This window comes from Alosa alosa, chromosome 21, assembly GCF_017589495.1.
Source record: "Alosa alosa isolate M-15738 ecotype Scorff River chromosome 21, AALO_Geno_1.1, whole genome shotgun sequence".
Taxonomy (NCBI): Eukaryota; Metazoa; Chordata; class Actinopteri; order Clupeiformes; family Clupeidae; genus Alosa; species Alosa alosa.
The window spans coordinates 24,220,920-24,244,244 of NC_063209.1; the positions used below are offsets into that span (position 1 = coordinate 24,220,920).

Genomic DNA, 23,325 nt, shown 5'->3' on the forward strand with positions numbered 1-23,325 from the left:
GGCTTGCCTGATTTTTATTTTTTTACTTCTGTCTGGTGACAGCTGTCATAGTCACCATGGTAACTGCAGAACAATGGAGTGGTGGTTGACTCATTCATTTGAAATAGGCCTATATCTATATTAGTCTTACTACTCTTAAAATGGTACTGCTACTACAGTGCACATATTGTTCATGTTGCTCATACATAGTTGTACATATCATGTTTTTCTTTCATGTGTTCAAGGTTTTGTGTGAGCACCTGAAAGTATAAGTATATATACTCTTTTGATCCCATGAGGGAAATTTGGTCTCTGCATTTATCCCAATCCGTGAATTAGTGAAACACACTCAGCCAATTCTTCATGTGCACGGCTGCTAAAGTTTCGCATGAGCACATGAAAAGTAGGCTATTGATGCTTTGTAGGATTTTACATGGGAGAGCAACATGACATTTTCGCATGAGCACATGAAAGTTTCAAATGCGTTCATGAAACTAAACTTTTTTTTTTTGCTCATGTCCCCTTAGGGGCTCTGTAAAATACAAATTTACTTTTTATTTATTTACATTTATCCCAATCCATGAATTAGTGAAACACACTGAGCACACAGTGAACACACAGTGAGGTGAAGCACACACTAATCCTGGCACAGTGAGCTGCCTGCTACAGCAGCGCTCGGGGAGCAGTGAGGGGTTAGGTGCCTTGCTCAAGGGCACTACAGCCGTTCTTACTGGTCGGGGTTCGAACCGGCAACCCTCCGGTTACAAGTCCGAAGCGCTAACCAGTAGGTCACAGCTGCCCCCTGATAATTCTTCATGTGCTCGGCAGAGCAACGCCTTCTCAATAGTGCTTCAGAGGGGATCTTGCGCATTGTAAGGAGATATTTGCCTATGTGACAAAAAGTGTTAGGTTAGACATTAGCTTAGAATTGCTTACGGTACCTTTAAGACCAGGGGTGAGTGAGATTTGGAGTTTCAGAAAGTATCTCCATTTTCCCCCTCTGCATTCTCAGTGCTATCTAGCCTGAGCCTAACGTCGCCGCTTGTCTGTGATCCTTGACAGCTGTGGTGGTGCCTTCTGCAATGTGAGAATAAAGCCACAGCCATGCTGAGTCGCTCCTGTCACTCATACCATCCCCGCTGCTTTCAACTCGCTCTGTTTCATGGCCGACGTTTTTTCATGCCATGATCTGCTTTCACCCTGAACATTACAAATGTCTACAGCCAGGCCAGACTCACACAGAGAACAGTGCACAGAGAGAACATTCTAGAAGGCTTTGTGGCCTTGAGGGAGAAAAAAAAAATTCTCACCACCCTTGCAGCCTTTGATTGACACGAGGGGTGACAGGGTGCTGCTGTTTAAGGGATACAGTGTGTACTATAGAGAGGCCTTTTGTCCTGATTAAAATGTTTACAGTATCTCCTCTTAGCCTTGCCCTCTGAGGCCCAGAACATGTGAAAATGATTTATGAATGGGCCACTAATGGAAAGGACCCATTTGTAACAATAATTTGTGCCATTAGTGTTATGGAGTAATGGAATCTCCACACCATGTTGTGGCACAGGGCTGTCGAGAAGTTAAGTTTCTCTCATTCTTTAAATGTTATTTATATAGCCTTTGCCCCATCAGTCCTGCTAATTGTGAGGCTTTGCTCCACACCCATACCCTGTGTTTGACGTTTGACAGTCCACCTTGTAAAACTAACCAGTGGAGCCTATTTTTGTGACAAAGAAAGTGAGACCCTTTTAACAGCATTGTGCCACATATGGAAGCAATCGGCACCGGGCTGTCCAAGTCGGTTACCGCAAAGAACTTCATGATTACCTCCAAGGGCCACAGTGTGCTTGAATCACACAAATTCTGTCCCGTCGATCCAACACAGAGCTGTAACCTGCCACTGACCCTACATGAAAACAAACTTTGGGTAAGGAAATGGATTTGGTCTGCTTTCACCACAAAGTTACTTTGCGATTCAAAAAACATTCATGATCGCTGATTTGTAATCGTTTGTTTTTCCATAACATTTTCCTGAGTGAAAATGATCCAATTATGACTGAATTAAATACAACTCAGATTTCCCATTTGGTTTATGTACAGATTTTAAAAATACATACACACTACTTTAGCCATTTCTCTGTTTCAGTGTCTCACATTTTTTGCCAAGTCATTGCTTTGGTGGAGTAAACACAAAGTCCAATTTGATGCATGGTGATTTAATCACAGAGGGTTTGAAGAAGATTCCGTTTAGTATTCCTCTCATGTGTACAGCAGCGCTGGCTGAAGACCTTTGGAATATGTTGACATTTGCTAAATTTGTCGAACTCTGTCCGGTTTTGTGGAGGAGGCAGAGCAGATCGTGTCTCCACAAATTATTCCATCCTTGGAGCGGGTGGCGGGGTGATCTAGGCCCAAATCTCGCCCACAGAAATGTGAAATATGAACTGAAGCACGGAGCACAAACAGAAATCACAATGGTCATTCGGAGATATCTCCCCACCATCGAGTCCTGATTCTTTACAATATTCCCTCTTGCTCAATGACACTAATAGTCATACTGTTTTTGGAATTGCTCTTGGCATTTCAATGTCCACGATTCAAAAACCAGAAACAGTGTGCAATTATGTATTAACCAAGGCTGGATGTGAGAATATTCAGTGGAGTCTGTAAGATAGTCCCATCAGATAAGGAGGTTTTTTTCCTCCTATGTCATGGCTTTCCTTCACATCCGGAGGCAAGCTTTTTGATGGGCCCTGCATTACACAAAGGTCATATTCATGAGGCAATTATATCAGAAATCTAGTGGGGATGCCAACAAAATTAGGATAGGAGGAAGTCCAACATGGCAAAGCTGGGGATTTCATCCATATTTGGACACTTAACTTTTTCACAATGTCACTTTAATGTCTTTTAAACAGATGTCATCGCCTTTTGTGCCTGAACACTGTAACATGCCCGATCAACCATGAAAGAGCCTAATTACTACTCACTCCGACTTATGAAAACTATGTAACATTGCTCAGGTCTTCGTGCGAACACACTTCAAGAGGTGCCTGAAATAAATTAAGTTTGGGATTGGCGCTCGACATTAGTAATTCGACTGGACGAGTAAACTCAAGCAAACAGTAGCGTGACTACATTAACCCTAGCACCAAAGGTCTGTTTGAAATCTTTCGCTACAAGCTCATTAGAGGGAAGAGACCCCCTGAAAATAATAGCCCTGAGATTAAAGCCCCTTCTCAGCACCGCCGCATAATGAAGAGGACTACCCGCTCTGAAATATAGAGGCTTTCACCAAGCCTTTTTTTCTGCAGTTCTCATTAATTGAGCTTTGGTGATCTAAATGCTGAGCAACTACATGCTTCGGTGCTCTCATGGGAAAGTCACCTTAATTAGCGAGGTTTTGTGTTGGCTGAGCCGACACAGATAAATATGGAAGAGCGGCTGCAACATTATGGAATGGAAATGCTAGCGTCTGGGCGATTGGCTTATATGACATTTCTGTTTAGAGATGTGTAACGGGATTGGTATGGGGGAAGGGATTCTGTGCCCAGGTGATATTTACCACTGCAGGCTGAGGACAGAGTCCAACAAAACGTTCAAGTGTGGGACTATCATTGATCGGCACAAAAGGCCCGAGCCAATGATGAATATCGACAGCTGTCGGGAGAAGGTGGACTGAAGGGTCAGTCGGCAATTATAGATATGTTGATCCTGTTATTGACTTAGCCGGTGAGATTATTGAGAGGCATTTGCTAAATGAAAATGTTGTCTCTGTTTGGCGAGGGGGATTAGCTCCAGTAGCATGAAGAGGTACCCTTGTCTGAAGAGAGCACCTGACTGATTGTCAATGCTGTTGTGCTTTTCCAGAACCTCTCGCAAATCACTGTTTCTGCTTTATTTCCTCTCTTTTTTCCCCTGTGGAAAGTAGTCAGACTTCCTGCCACACTAATGAAAATGCCCCAAAGAGTCCCATGTGGCCATTGGGGGAGCAAACCCTTCAAAGATCAATGGGGGAGCTGCTTTCATCATTTAAAAAGTAATGGATCCCCTGGTTAGTTAATATTCAGTGCGAGGTCGATCACAAATGACACAAGGGCTGTGCTGGGAAGAGGCCAGCAAGCCGGTGCCCCCTTCATCAAACCCCGCAGGCATACTTTGACCACAGCAAAGAAGGGAGAGAGTGGGAGGAAGTCCGCCGTGGTTAAGGTTTGAGCTCTGACGTTGACCCTTTAGCCTCTGCGCTTTTTGATTGGTTTGAGATGAAAGGCTTGCCACGGGGGAGAGAGATCCACAAAACCCTTCTGTTTTGCATTTCCTGGACAAACAACACAGAGGGAATCTTGAATGTCCTGTTAACTGTGTCATATGTAACGTAAATCCAGTCAGACTCCTGCTATTAACAGACTGGCTAAATAAGTAGAGCCGACTGTAATAGACCAGCATTTTGTGTGGTTGCCACAGTTTGACTCTTGCGTGCAGTTTGGAAATTACTTGGGATTTTCCAATATTGTTTACAGATGCTCAAATATCCTGTATGTCTGACATGCACACATGAGCCGTAAAAGCTACATCAACTTGCAGTAATTATGAAAATCCACTGAGAGCTTGAGTAGTTGCTCCATTTCTTTTTGTTTTTCTCTTTTTTTGCTGGTACACTTGGAAAACAAGTTGTTCGCAGGCAATCAGATTGATAATAGCACGAAGTGACCTTTTTGAAAGTGGAGGCACAGCTGGTTATCACATTCAAGGCATCTCTTACTGTTGGGCTGATTAAAATGAACTACTTGTAAATGGGAAGAGGATAACGCCATTTGGGAGGGTCCAAATGACGCTTTCACGTTTTTTGTATGCAGTTACATTAACTGAACGACGTAACCCAAAGACATTTGTGTTTTTGTCAACGCTGCACAGTGGTTTGGGTTTAATTTTGGATGTGAAGTGGACTCAAATTGAATATTTAAACACCGTGTCTATCCATGATGGGTTAAGGCTGGCTTGACTTCTAATATGATTTAGCCGTAGGAGCAAAAATGAACAAGATACACACAGGTGAGTTATGCATTTCTTTGGAAACAATAATAAATAAAATAAATAAATAAACAGACAAAAAAAACCACACACAAACACAATCCCTGAATGGTTAATTGTGCTTTGGCTTTTAGGTCTCTTCAAACTGCCTTTTCGTTTGCCTCCCCTGATAGTGCATCAACAGATAAGTGTCGTGTTAGGATGCAGGAGTGGTCTTCTGCCAGATATATCTCTCAGCAGCCGTCTCCACTCCAGGCACTCTGAAAAAGTTTCTTTCTCAGTGCATCATGGGACGTGGAGTTGGCATGGGTGTGGCAGTGCTCTGAATTCACTGAGCATTCAGCATTTATTGAACATAAACCTGTTTTGCGTGACATAGGATAAGACACTCTAACCGGCAGAAGTGTCTGTTTATTGCTATGAGTTTTCAAAGTTTGTATACAGGCTTTTGCTGCTGGCTTTTGCACATTGACTAAAATCACACAACACCCCCCACCCAACGTACACACACATACACACACAGTCACACACACACACACACACATATACACACACGCACACACACACACGCACACACACACACACACCTCCACTCCAGGGAAAACTGCACCCCTAACCCCCAACCCCACCCCCTCCCACTAGAGAGTTAAGGCCAGAAACAAAACTGACCCCAATGACTTAAAAAAGCCGGGGTTCGTCGACCACGCCATGGTCCAGCGGTCGAGGAAACAGTAAACAGAGAGGTTGCTGCGGCAATAATCCCCACAGGGGTCCCAAATGGTTGCCGTACAGACCACTTCACCTGAAACAAATGCCCAGCTCCAGGCATTCCTCTGCCAACCATATGGACGGATGGATAAATGACCTCCCCATTTCCTGCTAATTAAATCAAGTACGTCTGGTCATTTTGGTGAGGCTTTTGGGTTTTACTAGTGCATGAGTGAAGCAACACATTTTCTGATGTTTTGGGATCATGAAAAGCTTTTGCTCTCAATGTATTGTTTGTGAAAGTGAGAAAACTAACTAGATAATACTTAGATAAACTTTTAAAAACTCTGCCACCTCGCAGGGATATATCTCCCAGTAGTGAACTCTTTGTAGCTTCAGGGGTTTAGTCTCACCTTTGAAAAATAGTGTGCTCTTATGATTGGCCTCTCCGCGCGACTGTGGAGCAACTCCAGAGAAAACAAACAAAGCTTGCGCTCGTCAAACACCCAAATGTTTCTGTGCTTCCAAGCCAAGGAAACCCAGGGATTTCCACCAACCTTTCAAGGCAGCAAGCTGCAGGGGGTGCTGGCAGACTCGGATTTGGACAGCTTGAGACCCTCCACACACACGCACGCACACACACACACACACACACACTGTATCCACAGAAAGCAACTGAGAGAGAGAAAAGAGAGGGAGAAAGTGGAAACCGCTGAATTATAGATGCAGAAACAGGAAATGCCTTCCCCCTTTCACTGTCACTTAAAAGTTGACCTTTGACCTAATCAATTAGCTGAGCACAGGGTGAGCAGCAGGGTGGCTCTGCCCGCGGACCCAATATAAGCCAATACATTTACGATAGGTCTCTGACCCTGTGTCGGCTAGTGCCTTCACATTGTGGGTGGCCATGCAGAATACAACTTGGAACAGAACTCCCAGGGACACCAGTTCCCTCAGCAGTGAGAGTCTCGGCACCGCTGATTAGATACCCATCTGTCTGCTCTTTACCTCTGCAGTCCAAAACTGTGTTCTGAACACTGTGTGAAATCACTTTATTTAACCGCGCATTTTATTAGAGGCTTGGGTGATTAAATCAGTTTAGTCTCGTACTCCGGTGACAGTAATGGGGTGGAAAAGAGACAACAACGCTAGTAGCTCCCACCGAGCAAGCAGCTTTAATGTCGGCGCGGCCACCCCCTGCTCATTCTAAACACCGCGGGTAGTCTCCTATTACCGTAACCCGATACCCATACTTACATCCAGGGCCCATCTCCAGGAATCAGCTCATAAATGCTGCATATGCCCATATTGCTGGGATGTCTCTTGCTATCACACAGACCGGATCTACACTCTCAACATTTACTGTCCAACCCTCCCCACACACACACACACACTCTCACACACACACTCACCACTCCCTTTATATGTGAGAGACAGGTTTTCCTCTGCATACTGCACAGTCTGGCCCTGAAGCAGAGGAAGCTGCCTATAGACACCGTTACATCAGACGTGGTCTATTTGCCCATTATTTTATTTATTTATCTATTATCTATGTCAAAGCCAGTCTTGCATTAAAACATGGCATTGAGACTTACTGGAAGAACAAGTATTTTTTCTGAGAAATGCTGGAAGATAAAACATGGATTGGGGTTTTAATTGGCAGAAAGCAGAACTGTGATGATTGATTTGTAAGCAAGAGGACCAACTTTTGTTCACCATGCATTTTGAAGCAGTGCATTTTGAAGTAGATTATGTCTTTGATGATGATGTCTTTTAATGGCACTGAGGCTATGTAACTGAGCAATAGGTCACAGATTCACACAGACCATAGTAAACTTGTGGTATGTGGTAGACCACATTTTAAAGTCTAATTGGAGGACACTGTGATTATGTGATATTTGATGCAGTTGCTTCAACCCCGATAAATGATGCAGTTGCATTATATGGGCACATAAGTGAGAGTTAAGGCAATACAAATCTGGCCATTAAGTTGCTCTGTCCAAGCCCTGAGCCAAAATCGTTACTCATTACTTTTATCATTACTTTAGGAAATGTATTATTTAGGGGTTCCCACAGGTTGACGCTAAATGCCTTGCATAATGATTTTTTTGGACTTTCAACAATCTAAAAGAGCATGAAATGTTTTTGGTTCACCTTTTGAATGGATGAGTTTGCTCATTTTTTTAATGGATGAGCTGAACTGCTTAAAGTCAATCTCCCAAATGAATAAAAGTACATGTACCGGTAAATAATACACCAACCAAACAAACTTCAAAAAGACCTTCAGAGGACAATATCCAAAAGCAAGCCAGCCCCAGCTTGGGTAGAAAGTTGGACCAGGAGGATGGAAAGAGAGAATGAAGAATGAGAAGCACATACCTTTGGCCGGTCACTTGGCTTAGTCTTACAATGGAACTCTCAGTGTTTCTTTTCACTACAGCACCGCAAGTAAACTAATTTGTAGTCTGTTAAACATACTCAGGCACACACTCACACTCTCTCATACACACACACACACACACTATATACCACCACAGCAGCTACTGCATACTACTACTGCAAACTCCCACACCTATGGCAAGTACATATTATTGTAGTGCACAAGGAATGACGGCTCAGCGAGCAAATGGACTTAACATTTACAATGTTACTTTTGCTCTGCTGTGTCAGCTGCTTTGCAACGGGCTGCCCACGGCTCAGTTCTGCACGCGCTGTCAGCCTCCAATGCTGCTGCTGCTGCCGCCGCCAAGGCAAAGACAATAACTTCTCATTGTGTGTTTGCTTTTATGTACCGTCCGTGCTACGCGCAAGGGCTGCATATGGAGCCCATTATTACCTCGCTCGCTCGCTTGTCACGCGCAGCACTGAGGCACTCGCTTGCTCGGAAACACCCGGGCGAGATGACTAGCCCTGTTTATTGGGGAGCTGCTGTAACGGATGGACTGTTTGTGCTCTCCTCACTCCAGATATATCTGGGAAATGCCCATATGGGGCCCCCACACGCCGTTGCTGGCCACCAGTGTTATTGGTCATTAGTCTCCATGGTCACCGTGACATTTTGATGGCTTTTTATGAACCCGGGGGGGGGGTGAGGTGTGTGTGTGTGAGGGGGTGGGGGGGGGGGGGTAGTGTTCAATACAAGTTCAAATCAAGTGTGGAACTTGGTTCACAAAGTCTACAGCGGAACCGGCCAGGTATGCACAGAGTAGCATTCCAGCTGGATGAAATAATGCTCCAGATTGAGGCATGATCGCTATCTCGTTCACACAGACTGCTGCCAGAAGAGCAGTGTGTGTGTGTGTGTGTGTGTGGGGTGCAGTATTCAAACCAGGGATGGAGAGCATGCAGTATTCAAACAGTTCATGCCCACTGTGTTTAAATATTTGAACACTTTCAGGGAAAGCCTGAAAATACAATGTCCAATTCCATGTACGATCTTGAGCTTCAAACAGTCCTTAAGCATGTAGCCACTCAGGCACCAGTCTGACTGTGGTGCAGACATCCATTTGGCGTCTTTGTGACATTGTCAAATGATAGACTCATTATAAAATGCTAATGTTTCTTTTTTTCACCCCCCCCAAAAGCAAACGGCAATCTCATTTCAACACACTCACACACAGAGACACTCTGTCTGAAGTCTATCAAAGACAGTGATGGGACAACAAGACGGAGGGAGAAATGTACTGTCTGTTGCAGGGAATGAAAACGCCTTCTCTCAGGACATGAAAGAAGATGAGGCAGTTTTTTTAAGAGGGAAGGAGGGCGGGTGGGGGGTGAGGAAGAGGGGGGGGGGGAGCTGTGGGAGAGTGTGTGACAGAAATGCAGAGAGCACCAAGGGAAGCGCTCGACTCATCGATCACGAGCACCCATAGCACAGAGAAAACCGAACATGCACAGGCAAAAATATACCTATATAGCATATACCTCACATATACAATACATATACACAGCATATACCTCACATATACAATACATATACACAGCATATACCTTACATATACAATAGATATACACAGCATATAGCTCACATATACATATACACAGTATATATACCTCACATATATTCCAGTGTGTTTGTGTGTTTTTTTTAACTGATTACCCACTGTTGTCTTGTTCAGCACTTTCCCTATCTGGCCCTCCCCTACCTCTGTTTTAGCCCATGTGTTGAGGTTCTCCTAATTTAGCTAATTGTGCGTCCCTGCATTTTTTCACTCACACTCACACACACACACTCTGACACAGCTGTGAACCCAGGCAAGGGGTCAGGTCAGGCATTCTATTCTAATCAGTCTGGACCCATGGAGACCTCCTATACAAATAATCCAACTTCAGATTCAGTCACGCCGTGAAGCTTTTTATAACATGAGCCCCCTTTTTCAGGAGACCTGCCCCCGCTGCCTCCGTGGTCCTCACGCTGGGCCTTGAACAGCCATGAAACAGCCGTACGTAAGTTATGGATCCAGTCAAATCCTCAGCTGTTGATTCAGGTGCTATCTAATTATTGCTTTTGTCTCCGCTGGGACTGTCGGAGGGGGGCACCGGTGATGGACGCAAGAGGTCAGTCGACCTGCTCACCCACAACTGAAGAAGCGGCAGCACCGTCAGGACGAGGAAGCCCCCATGGAGAGAGGGCTCAGGGGAGTCGGAAGAATGACAGAGAGAGAGAGAAGGAGAGAGAAAGAGGGGGGAGATGGAGGACATAAAAGACCAGTTTTATGAATCTGCCATACGATATGCCCTGGGAACTCAATCTTGCCGGTATTTTCTAGCGTTGGAACTAATCCCTCATTAAAACGGTGATAATGGGTGAAACCTGAGGTGTCATCAGAGGAGAGGGAGCAGCTTTAGCACCGCATTGTGAGAGAGGCCCCGCAAGGACCAGATAGAGCGGCGGGATGGGAAGCAGGGCCATTGTGCTTCTCTATCCACAATGTGGACGAGGGCAGAGAGCGAGAGCTGGGGAAGTCTCGTAGGATTGATCGGAAATACATTGAGACCTTCCCTGCTGAAATAGATTTCCTGCTCTTACCCCCTTAACATTGCCCTGTAAAGTTAAAGATTAGTTCTGCACTTCTCTCTTTCTCTCTGTCTCTCTCTGTATGAATGTGGATGTGTGTATGGGTGTGTGCACATGTGTGTGTGTGTGTGTGTGTGTGTGTGTGTGTGTGTGTGTGTGGGCTGAATTATATTTAAAGACCGAGGGGTCCTCACAGTGGTGTAACTGAAGCTGCCCACTCAGGAAGCATGAGACAGTCCATCTGTTGTTGTGTTGTGGAGCGAGGGAGAGGGAGAGACTGCATGACCACACGAGGGTGTGCAGCAACATGAGGGAGGAAGCCAACATTGGAATCTCCTTGAAAATCAAACAACACGTTCCTCAGTAGCAGGTGTTTAATACCTCCCCTTGTTGTACCACAGATGCCTAAAACTTGTAAATTGCAGAATAAATCTTGCGAGTTTTTTTTTACAGCTAGGAGGAAGAGGAAAACAATTGCAGCAATTTTTATTTATTTTTTTACCAGAGGAGGCATTTGTCGACAGCACAGTAATAACAGTTCATACTGTGCCTGTAAATATCTCTAGCTAATTGTGCTCACATAATTATAGTGGCTTTATTTGCTTGAAAACAACAGAAAAAAAAAAAATTGAGAGCCAAACATTGCGGGTAACACTTTATTTTAATGTGTGCGGCTGTTACAGTGTACCTACCTAATTAGGTACAGTGGTACAACCTGTGTAACAACACGCACTATCAGGTACTATCATTGTACTTGCATTATGTATTTGTGGGTACCTACATATAGTTGTTACATTGTAATACTGAGTGCTTTTACAAAACTAACTTAAGTGTACCAGTTAATTACTTACATGTGACATGTATGTTGTGTCTTCGATGTCTTGGAACAGGTCTACTAATTCACTACATAGTACATATATCAGCTGGTACACACTTATTGCTCTTTGATACAGTGGCATAAACCCATTAAAATGAAGTGTACCAGTTAAGTACTTACAATTACATATGACATGACATGTCATATGTAATTGTAAGTACTTAACTGGTACACTTAATAGGTTTATTCCACTGTATCAAAGAGTAACAAGGTTGTAGCAGCACAGCTGTTACATGTAAACTGAAGATAATGAAGCCTTGACTGGAGCTAAGAATGGTTTGTATATCAAATCTATCATGGCCAGATTTACCCCATCCACCAGGTCTCAGGTCAGCTCTTTGCCTCTGATGAAAATTTAGGCAAATTGTCAGTTTTGTAAAAGCACTCAGTATTACAATGTAACAACTATATGTAGGTACCCACAAATACATAATGCAAGTACAATGATAGTACCTGATAGTACATGTTGTTACACAGGTTGTACCACTGTACCTAATTAGGTAGGTACACTGTAACAGCGACACATTAATATAAAGTGTTACCAACAACTTTCTGATTTCCGCACTTAGATTCTGCTTTCTGACAGGTGACGAAGAAGGTGGACATACTGGGCACATGTCCGGTGGAACATGTAGAACAAGCCTCTGTTGTGTGCAGGAGCCATTACAATGACATCACTGACACTGGTTGGGTTGACCAGCATAGAGAGTCCAGTGTCTGGAGGAGAACAGAGTCACCTCACCACACATGTTCCAACTTCCCACTCTACTTCTCGACCATAAACATACACATTAAGTAATCATCACCTGGGCTTTCCGTTAATAAACACACGCCAATGTAGTTTGTTTTATGTGTTGCTTCAGCTCCTCTCTGTCAACACATCCAGAGTCAGCGAAGAAGTAAAGCAGTTGTTTCTCCGTATCCATGATTTAGTGACTGTGATAGAAGAGTGAATGGGAGTAGTTTGATAACACATAGTAGACTGAAGTAACACATAAAACAAACTGCATATGTATTTTGCCAGTTATCCCTAATGTGCTAATTGTCACCTAGAAACCAACTGCTGAGTTTGCTTCACATGGAAAAGAATGACTAAATTCAGCTTTGAGTCCCGGGAGGCTCTGAAAGGTGAATTTTCTATCAGAATCCAGTCAGTCACATACAGATATCCCCCTCCCCCCGCTAACCCTTAAGAGGGGGCTATAAAGCAGAGTGTTTTCAGGTCTGGGAGGAGGAAAGAAAGTGGAGTAGCTGTGCAACCAAATCCATCTCTTTGAGAGAGACCTTGCCACTCGGTGAGGCACGAGAAAGCCTCTTGGATCTCCCACGGGCCCCTGAGAAAGATTCATGCTTTCAATGCAACATTCATTGCCAATTTGAATTACAAATGTAAATTTGTTTTCACAAATGTGTCATTTTTCAAAGCACCCAGAGGCCATTAATCCCCTTTAAAAAAAATAATAAACAAGCTTTGAGCTAATTTTGCCTTGGCCTAAGCATAAGCATCTATCCTAGGGAGATGGTAATGCTGTCTTATCAAGAGTGTTTGAATTGCTGCGTTATTGAGCTATATTTGCCTGTAATTTGTCTGTGATTATTCAGATGGTCCACACATGGACCTAGACAATAATAACTACTGTAATCGATTCCAAGACTTTGGACTTCCGAAGTCCACAGTCCGAATCAGCGGGATAAACCTTATCCAATCCCAGCCAGTAGCCTCTCTAGTCTTATCTGTCCCTCCAGGACTGTTGTCCCCCAGTTCTGGATGTAACTAACCCAGAGCTGAACAGACTGCAACTCTATGGCTGGATCAGCATGCCCTTGCAGATCTTCATGGCCAAGTTTCACAAATCTCAAAAGGGATACTCCCTGAATGGCCTTTGTCTTGATTTCAGCCACATCCAAAGCCTTTAAAATCATTAGGCCTATAAGGCAATCAAATTTAGCTCATTGCAACAACCATTATATTGGCAAGTAGCTGCATGTAAATAATTCTGCAAGACAAGTCAATTAACAGTCAATTAGCTGTGTGGTTTTAACAGTAAACACCTCCCCAATAAACAAAAAATTCGGTCTTAAAACGTGGTTTGGGGCTATCGTTTTAAGGAAATGGCAGGGTAGAATAGTTTAATTTCAAACATTAATTGCATGGTCTCTCAATGTCACTTGGCTGTCTATGGCTATTGTATGCACGCGAACGAGTGCGTGAGGAAGAACGCGCGCGTTCGAGTGCGTTTACATTTTGGTAGTTTGATGTATGGCATTGCTTCTTTGTGACAGCCTTCAATATATGTAGCCTACATTCGAAAGATTGCGTCCGATAGCTTGAACGGATTAATTAAAATACGTTGTGTGTGTTTTGTTTTCTTGTCTAACATTTACAGGCAATGCCACATATCATCTCACTCACCGTTTACTGCAGTAATACAGTTTGTGCTTCCATCCTGGGGTACAACGGTATTCAACGTTATTTTTCACATAACGCTATACAAATTCATAATAGATATTCACACGCTAACTTCCACTCCATTCCTCACTGACATACACGCTTTCATCTCTCTGCCTGGCTCTGGGCAGTTCCTCTTCACGAGGAGTTTGAAGGGGCATGCGTGGCTATGTTCACTGAATTCACCAAATTCTATCCAGTTGCTTGGCTGAACTAGGAGGGAACAGTCGTCAGCTACCCGGTTAGATGGACCTTGGTTTCTGATGCGTAGCTTACTATACCAACAAAGTTAATATCTCAGGATAACTTAAACTGACAATTTTATTCGATCTAAAATACTATTTTAGACAACTGCATGTCTTGGACTTAATAGTCATTTTATCCTATATGACGTTTTACTAACTCTTAATAACGTAATTCCCTGCGCGCTGTAAATATTCCAACGAGAGAATATTTAGGAGAATGTTGTTTCATCAGTGTCTGCATGGTATTCATCACACACAAGGTCGGTAACGTAAATCTCATGATAAATTCAGAGACGTGAAAGTACAGATTATTCTGCTTCTGGAATAATTTTCTTGCCACATTGAAAATCGCAATGGACCTTTTGGGATTGTACCTGTTTCAGCTCGTCTTTGTTGGTAAGTGCATGTTCTTTTTTCCACTCTTTTTTTCTGAAAACGAGCATACTTTACCGACATTATGCACCTTTTTGTATGCATAACTTTCTTGCCTTTGGTTATGTGTGGTGCCAACTGTCATAAACCTATAGCCTATAATACTCCGGATTACACTGGTGTGATTGTCGCGGAAACTGTTGCAGGTGGACAGAACTTACCGCATACGCTTCTTTACGATTCATTTTATGTTACAACTGCGTTCACTGCAGCATTCTATTTATGAATGCACCTCAAAACTGCTGAAAATGTCAAAGAACGAGTCTATGGTGCATCAACCTGGAGACGTTGCCTGGAATTTAAATCGAGTTGTTTGATTGTATGAAAACTGTCAGCTTGGTCACTTTGCAGGAACCCAACAATGCTCTATTAAAACTCTTTATGAATGTGTTTTCCGAGAGTGTGGGAGTTCAATTCACCTGTTCAGATTTCGTGTGCATTCTCAGTGGTAAGCTCTATTGGGCCAGCACTAGTCTGCTGAATAACTAACCTCCCTTGTCGAGTCGAAATGTGCTGAAATGTTCCTGCTTGGTCTACGCTGATATTTTCAACAGCAGCAGCCAGGTTAAAGTTTAGGCTACGTTACCAGACTTATCAGTAGGACTGGAAGTGTCTTAAACTTAGACGCTCACATGTATAACGTCTAAGCAGAAAAGGTGAGGAGGACCCCACTCCAGTCAACAGAAAAGTGTCAACTGATCGCTCTTTCTGTCACTCTTCGCCTATAGCATATACCACTGTCAAGCAGAGTTATGAAATTACCTTTTCCTTCAGCAAAAGACACGCATACATTAGGCTACTTAAAGGGACAAAGCATTCATTTTCATCACAGGTAGCTCATTCATTTATTAGGAGTATTCAAGTAGTCTTTGATCAGCACTGATTGCAATTTTTTCATGGATTAAATAATGGTCTATGGGGGTTATATGAATACAGGCAGGCAGCAGTAATTTTCATAATTATTATCAGAGAGGTGGATGTCCAAGAATGTGTGTGCGTAAGGCAATAACATATTGTATCACTCAATTTAATGCACTGGCTGTTCTACATCATTTCAATGAAGTGGAATTGCAAGGGTGTCACAGTAATTGCACACACACACACACACACACACACACACACATACACACACACTATTCCTGGTCATCAGGGGAATCAATCCAAATGTTTGTGTATTTCCTGATGGAGGGATCCCAATGCTACTTGATAAATTAACATTCAGAGCAAAATCCATATCAGCGACAGCGTGAGAGATTAAGATATGAAGCCCCACGCTCTTGTGTGCGGTGTGCTGGTGGACGGCAGGCGGTCCTGCATTATCGCCACTCTGACTCACTCGCCTCCTCATCACACAGGCTTTTGCTTCTTGTTCAGGGATGTGGTCAGTTGAAGTTGTGATCAATTTTCACCTCAGCACTGGTTGAGTTCTGACTGCCCTTAGTGTCAGTTTGGAAAACTATTGATGCCCTTTAACCACCTTCACGGTGGCATATGTTAATCATGACCTCGTTGGGGGGGGGGCAGGGTAATCATTATGTTTACTGATATGGCCTTGATGTCTTGAATGCATCAGTCTTGGCTGTTTGTTTATCTCCTCAAGGTAGTATGCACCAGAGCGGACCCAGGGCAAATCATGACAGCCTGGCTATATTGACATGCCCTCTAATAACTATGGATTCCCACCTCATTAGGGCTGTAGAAGGCAAAGGTTTCAATCCTGAGCTCAACAAGCTCATTTCCATCTTTAGGGTTAGCACAGTGTGATGAAAAGGCATAAATACTTAACTTTGTTTTGAATGAGAGAAGTGGGGAATGCATAATGTAAGGATGGCAGAGCAAACAAGGGTTTTCTTCACCTCTGGGTTTTAAAACCATTTGTGAGCACAGCTATGTGCAAATATGATCAGCTTTTTACAGGCCCCATGCAAATACCCATCATCAGCCATTATGAATTAGCCATCTCGTCTCACGCTGCTCCTGTGTTCGGGCGAGCAGCTGTGTGGGATTATTCTTTTGAGCGAGCGACGCTCCTGATTCTTTTCCAACCCTTTGGGCTGAGACAGAGCTTATCAGAAGTGACATTCAGGGCCACGGTGATGATGCTGTAAGATGAGTCGCCGCGCGATCGCATGTCCGTGAGTCAGGCAAAAACGCCGCCCCTTAAACTCCTCAGCAACCGCGTTGGCGCCGGCAGTGGCGGACGGGTCACATCATCTTTTTCATTCGTGACGCGTCCACCTGATTAGACCGTAACCCGGCCGTCCCCCCCGGCCCGCCGGTGCATCGGGAGGTGACGCCTTGGCGTGCCAGAGGGCCACTTGAAGCTGGAGGCGGCATTCAGATGAGTTTGATTTGGCCAAGTTGCATGCACGTCTCTTCCTCCACCCGCCACCACCACCACCCACCCACCCTGCTTACCCCCCTCCTAGCCAGAGAGGAGGAAGTGCTGCCAGAAACTACAGTCCAAGCATTGATCATATCTGCATGACGAATGGGCTCCAGGGCTCATTGTGACACTTCCATAGGGAATAAACGATACAGCATTAGCCGCAACAGCACTGCGCAGGACCCACTCCTAGGCCTTTCTTTTAATTATTTGCCAACAGCATTGGGCCAGATCACCACCACCGCGCTATCTGTGGAAGTGAGTCCAAGTGTAAGGTGGTAATGATAGCGCTGAATATTAATGGCTCGCTGTGAATAGATGAAGAATGATCTCCCGTGGCATTGAATCGGGGGACCGTTTTCAATTTGAAATACGAGTGATAACAAAACTGTAAAAGGAGGGAGAGAAACCTTTGAAATGGCAGGTGTTTGGGCGCATAGCAAGAAATGAACTGTGAGAAATCGTTGCGCCAAGATAATGAAGTGGAATAAACCTCTAATAAATCACCCAATTTTTGCAGGCCTTTGACAGTTATCCGGGATGAAATGTTAAATGTAGAACATTTACATTCGCAATAGTCAGTGGCTGTCAAGGACCATAGTGCCTTTGTGGGTCTCCGTACACGGCAAGCCTCTTTTCTCATTAAAAATGGCTTTGGATCTGCATGTGGATGTCAGAGGTGTCCAAATTGCATGGTAACAGTGCAGGGTGTATGGTTTGGCTGCTCCAGCAAAATGTTTCACGAACAGTAGATTCTGTTGTTTTAGATGAGAATAACTAACTTCCCAAGCCCAGGCCTACCCATAAATCTCAGAACAAATGCTTCTCAGAACAAATGCTCTCAGTCATGTTCAGTCGGTGGTGTGCACAGCAAAGTGTAAATATGGCTGGCTTGTGATTACCAGTGCAAACAATTACACGACAACAGGTAAAAGTACTGAACGACTTCAGACTTTGTCAAATAACTTAACAAAGTTTTAATATATATTTTTTTTAATAGGATGGGATAGTAATTAATGGTACCATGGAGAAATGGATTAAATCATTTTCATTTTCTGTTCCATTGAAATAATTATGCCTCTCTTTCAGTTCTGAAACACAGCAATTTGATCCTGCCACAGTCCCTTTGAAAATAAATGTCCATTTTATATGGCCGTAACCACAGATGCTTAGGAGCAGCAGGGGACTCGCTTCCAGTCCTTTGGGAAATAAAAAAAATGCCGACAGCTTTGTTTGAGCTGGAAAGATGGACTAAAAAAATGAAGGAAAGAAGGAAAGATTTGCAGCGGATTGTGCTGTTCTGTAGGCTACCTGTGTTTTATCTCCGCCGCCACCACCCCCACCTCTCCAGTTTAAAAAGTATCTTTGCCTTTTAATTTTGATGGCCTTAAACTCTGAGCCAGCACTTTACCATGTATCTAATGTCAGTCATTTTGATGGCGCTGACCTTTCCCCACGACATTATTCAGTGACGCACACAATTATCTGGCTATGATATTAAACTATAATAACTCCAAACAGTACATAAGACCGGGAGTTGGATGGAGTCACAGTTGAGAACCCTCAGGTTTGCTGGTCAGGATTAATCTCTGTGGCAGGTCATTTTAAAAAATGGCTGCGGTGCACTGGACTGGAAATTAGGCCCCCAGATTGAAACTATGCTCATAAAAGGGGAAAAAAGTGAAAAATATAAAACAATCGAGTGGTGGGGTTTGGCCTTTGGGATAGAAAAGCTGGGCCTTCTCACTCCACGCCCTGCCTGCCTGCCTGCCTGCCTGTTCAGGAATGCAGGACATGGCGGCAGGGTTAGAGGGATACAGTGTCCTCCAAGGGCCAAACAGACCCTCATTAGCTGAGCGTCTGCTGACAGTTGCTCAGAGAGATATTCTCTTGACGGATAGACGCAAGGCCTTTGTGACACAACTTCAAATGGAGGGCTTTAGGCTTTCGCCAAACAAGTGCCAGATTTTCCAAGAACAAACAGAAGCGTTTGGCCGCATTATGCAGGGGTCTAAATCTGCCTGGTTGATTCTAGAGGCTTATGTCTTCTCAGCTTCCACCATGGGATGCTTTGAGGGATAAATTGAGTATTTGGCACTCGCAATCCGAGTGTTATTCTTGGGTAATATCTTGCTTTTTAGAGGCCACCAATACACAATTGCTTATAGAGATAAAAAGGAAGTGCTCCCAGAGGTTTCATCGGAGTTTCGCCAGAAGTGAGCTTTATGAAGACAAATCAAGGCCCTTCTTCCCAGTGCAGAGGTTCTCTCCTGCTGCAGAGCCAGTATCCCGGTTTTCTGGTCCTATGGGAAATAGGCCCTAAATTGGTTGTGAGACACTGGGTCAGTTTCTCAGGAAAGGTCTCGTCTGTCCACTTGCATTCAAAATGGCGTCCATGTGTAGGGTTTCAGCTCCTTGGCCTTTTCCTCTCTCTCTTCCTCTCTCTCTTTCTTTCTGAGTCATGATAAGTTTACTTTTGTTGACAGATGTGGTGTTGTAAGATGCTATTTTCTCCCCCTGAGGTCCCTGGAGGCATCTCTTCACACAAGTCCCCAGATAAGACCCCCCTCCATGCTACTGTCCCACCTGTAACTAAACCAATGCCCGCATGTATTTTTAGCCAAGTCACTAATCATAATCGAAAAGCTTCGATGACGGGAGATGCTCTTTTATATCACCTTCTACACATCAGGAAGTGAATGAGAGCCATGAAAAAGGAAGTATATCTGATCCTGAAAAAAACGGGTGTGGGTGAGATGGCAGTGAAGTCTCCTGCGACGCCGCCGACACTAAGAGAATGTCTCCGGCAATGCAGTGATGGATGCGGCTGTCTGATTTCATCGTGGTCAAAGCTGAGTCTCTATGACAGTCTGGATGAATGGCCTCCTCTCTTCCCCACTGTGGGCCACGACAGCGCATTCTCCTCCACCATGAATGCATTATTTTCTTTATTATTACTCCGGTTTGGAAACGTGACTGTGGACTGAGAGGGCCTGTGGGAGTCCATTACGACAAGAGGAGAGAAGGAGAGAGGGGAAAAAACCCCAATGCAGACATAGAATGCGTGTGTGTGAGGGAGCAGAGGTATCGTCTTAAGGTATCGAGAGCATAAAATCGTCTTTTATCAGTGCACGCAGGCCATGCTCTGTGTGCACGGAAATGTAAATTGTCACTCCGCTCTTCACTTCTTTTGCTGAAGGTCCTGAGTTATGTACACATGCAACACGTGTGGATTCTGCTTGCCAAGAGGATTTTTAATTAATCACAGCCGGGAAATTAATCTTAGCCTCATCACGGCCACGTTCACAGCCAAACAAAACTATCGGTCTAAGGTCATCCTTCTGTTTGTTTTGTTTTCTTGTTTTGGGTCTTGTCAACCATGCTCCATCAAAACAGGAAATGGTACCGCCATGGGGGAACTCAACAGGACACAAGGGAAGTGCTCTCACCCTCACAGCACCTGTTGACACTTCTCAAGCCAATGCAGTGACCTCAGGAATCTGTCCACGGGCTCTGGTGACCCAAAACACTCCCCACATCGCCCCCTCCTCCTCTAGTAGTGCTGACATGATGGAGGGTCCCGGATGGAGCAGACATTGTTTGTGTGTATGTGTCTGTGTGTGTTTGCATGTGTGTGTGTTTGTGTGTGTGTGGGTGGGTGGGTGGATGTGTGTGTTGAGGGGGGTTTGTTGTTGTTCACCGTCATTTGCCAGGAATGGAAACAAACCATTACCGTGGTTACAGACAGGAAGCATCTGGTGTGCAGCCACCTCAGCCAGCTCTCACCTGATTCATGATGGCAGGCAGACGCATGGGGAGGAGGAACCTGCAAATGGGATGCTCACCATGTCGGCTCCGTGGTCTCACACACACACACACTCCCTCTGTCACCACACACACACACACACACACACACACACACACACACATACACACACACACACACACACACACACACACACATATGCACACACACACACATACACATATGCACACACACATATGCACACACACACACATACACATATGCACACACTCACATACACATATTCATTCATTTGACACATTAACATGGCAATCTCTTGAATTTCCCCTTGGGGATCAATAAAGTATCTATCTATCTATCTCTACACATAGGGTGCACATTTGACACATTAACATGACAATCTCTACACAAAGGGTGCACATTTGACACATTAACATGGCAATCTCCACACACATAGGGTGCACATTTGACACATTAACATGGCAATCTCCACAAACATAGGGTGCACATTTGATACATTAACATGGCAATCTCCACACACATAGGGTGCACATTTGATACATTAACTTGGCAGTCTACACAGTCACAGTTGTTTATATCAGTCCCCTTTTGGGGAACATAAAGCTCAAATGGCACAAGAACCCTGCACATAAATACAACAGCACACAGCTATTACACCAAACCAAATTACAAGCACTACCGAGTAACACAAATATCAATAGCAGTTTTACAACCTCATCTTCTTAACTACAGAGCAAATTCATCATCATGTACATGCCATCTATATTATATGAACTGTGCCTATTGTATTGAGCACCTTGCACTCAACACTATATGGTTCACAATATAGAGCTATATTCTCCTTCCTGCCTTACGCTACACGTTATATTTGTCGAGTTGCAGACTGAAAATGCAGTCTCACACACACACAGTGGCTATACGGGTGACTCCAGCTATATATATTTACACACAGTTGCCGGATTGAGTTGAGTAGTCATGTGTCTGTCATGACTTTCCGGGTCCCTCACTCATCTGGCTGGTCCTGGGGCTCGTTAGCCAAATGAGCAGAGACAATCAGGGGAATGTCACGGAGTGTGCGACAGGCCTGCGTGAGCCGCAGTTCAGAGCGACGGGTCTCCCGTAGCTGCGTGTCTGTCCTCTGGAGAGCCATCACTCCGTATTAGGCCTATTTACTTTCTCCCACTTACTCGAGCTGGAGAGGAATTAAGTCTGATTCGAGCTTAAGCAGCTGAATGAAACTGGAATCTCCGCTTGGCAAACACAGGAGCCTCCTTTCCCTCCCCCCAGAGTTCTTACTCATTCTACGGTATGAGAGGCTCACTGTACGTGCTTCACACAGTGTGTATGTGTGTGTGTGTGTGCACAGAAAATATGTTAATACATAGTGGATCAATTTAGTCAAATTCAGCTTGTTTATTAGGTCTGTACAGTGGCTCAGACAGTTTCTAGAAACTTTGCTTTGGTATTTCTTTAGTTCATAGCTGCCTCAGGAAGAATGTGTTGAAACACCAATTTGCCTCATGTATTTGCAAAGAATGTTTTTGTTTTCAGTATGGTTATGTGTGACATCAAAATTAACACCTTTTTTTCATGCCTCCAGGTTATTATTACCCATGGTGAACAATGTTTGTATAGTGAACAAAATAAGTGAAATACATTACCATTTTTCTGTCTTTGAATACCGTGCAAAAGATACACAAGGTGTTCTTCCAGTGCTTGGCAAGCAGCTGTGTTAGGGCCTGCAGGTACACATTCCACTCATGCCCAGTGTCTTATAACATCATGAATTATATCACATTTCCCGTTCTGCCAGCAGCATAATGACTTTCACTGGGCGATCAACATGGGTGAACTAAGCACCTGTAAGAATATTGCAGTGTGTTTTTCTTGTAGTGCCACTCATTTATTTTGACCAGTGAAAAGTAACCACGGCCAGCACACCATATGGCTCGATGGCCTCCAGAAACCTTCTCTCCGCAAAACAACCATCTCCCCCCGCTTTAGACCTGTTGGTGTTATCAACTGCAGTCTCGCAGAAGGGGATAGTGTTTTTTTTTTTTTTCATTTTCTCACGGGTCACCAGGCGAACATATGGTGGTGGAGAGAAAGTGTATAGTAATAAGTTGATACTGTATCTGACTGCTCTCCGGTGGGTCTCCACATTGAAGAGGAGCACCCCCGCCCGCCTCTGTCCTTCTCCTTGACGGAGTGTTTCCATTAGGGGGGGTGTCTCTCACAGGCTCCTTCAGCCTTAAATAAAAGAGCGCAGTTGAATTGGCGTCGCCGTCCCTGACACCGGCACGCTGGCGGGTGCATGTGAAGACGACAGATCATATTTTATTTCCTCGCTCCTGGGTGGCGAGCGTGAAGGAATAAATTGCGCGGGCCAGGCTTGGTATCGCGCACACACACACATG

General features: G+C 44.3%; 1 protein-coding gene across 1 annotated transcript in view; it reads left to right on the plus strand.

Moving 5' to 3' along the window:
- Positions 1–14,283: 14,283 nt before the first annotated feature.
- The window catches only part of gfra4b (GDNF family receptor alpha 4b), a 35,836-nt gene continuing 26,794 nt past the window's right edge, over positions 14,284–23,325 (plus strand). The window contains exon 1 of the mRNA XM_048230639.1: positions 14,284–14,699. Coding sequence (XP_048086596.1) covers positions 14,657–14,699 — 43 coding nt within the window. The 5' untranslated portion in view covers positions 14,284–14,656. The remainder of the gene's footprint in view (positions 14,700–23,325) is intronic.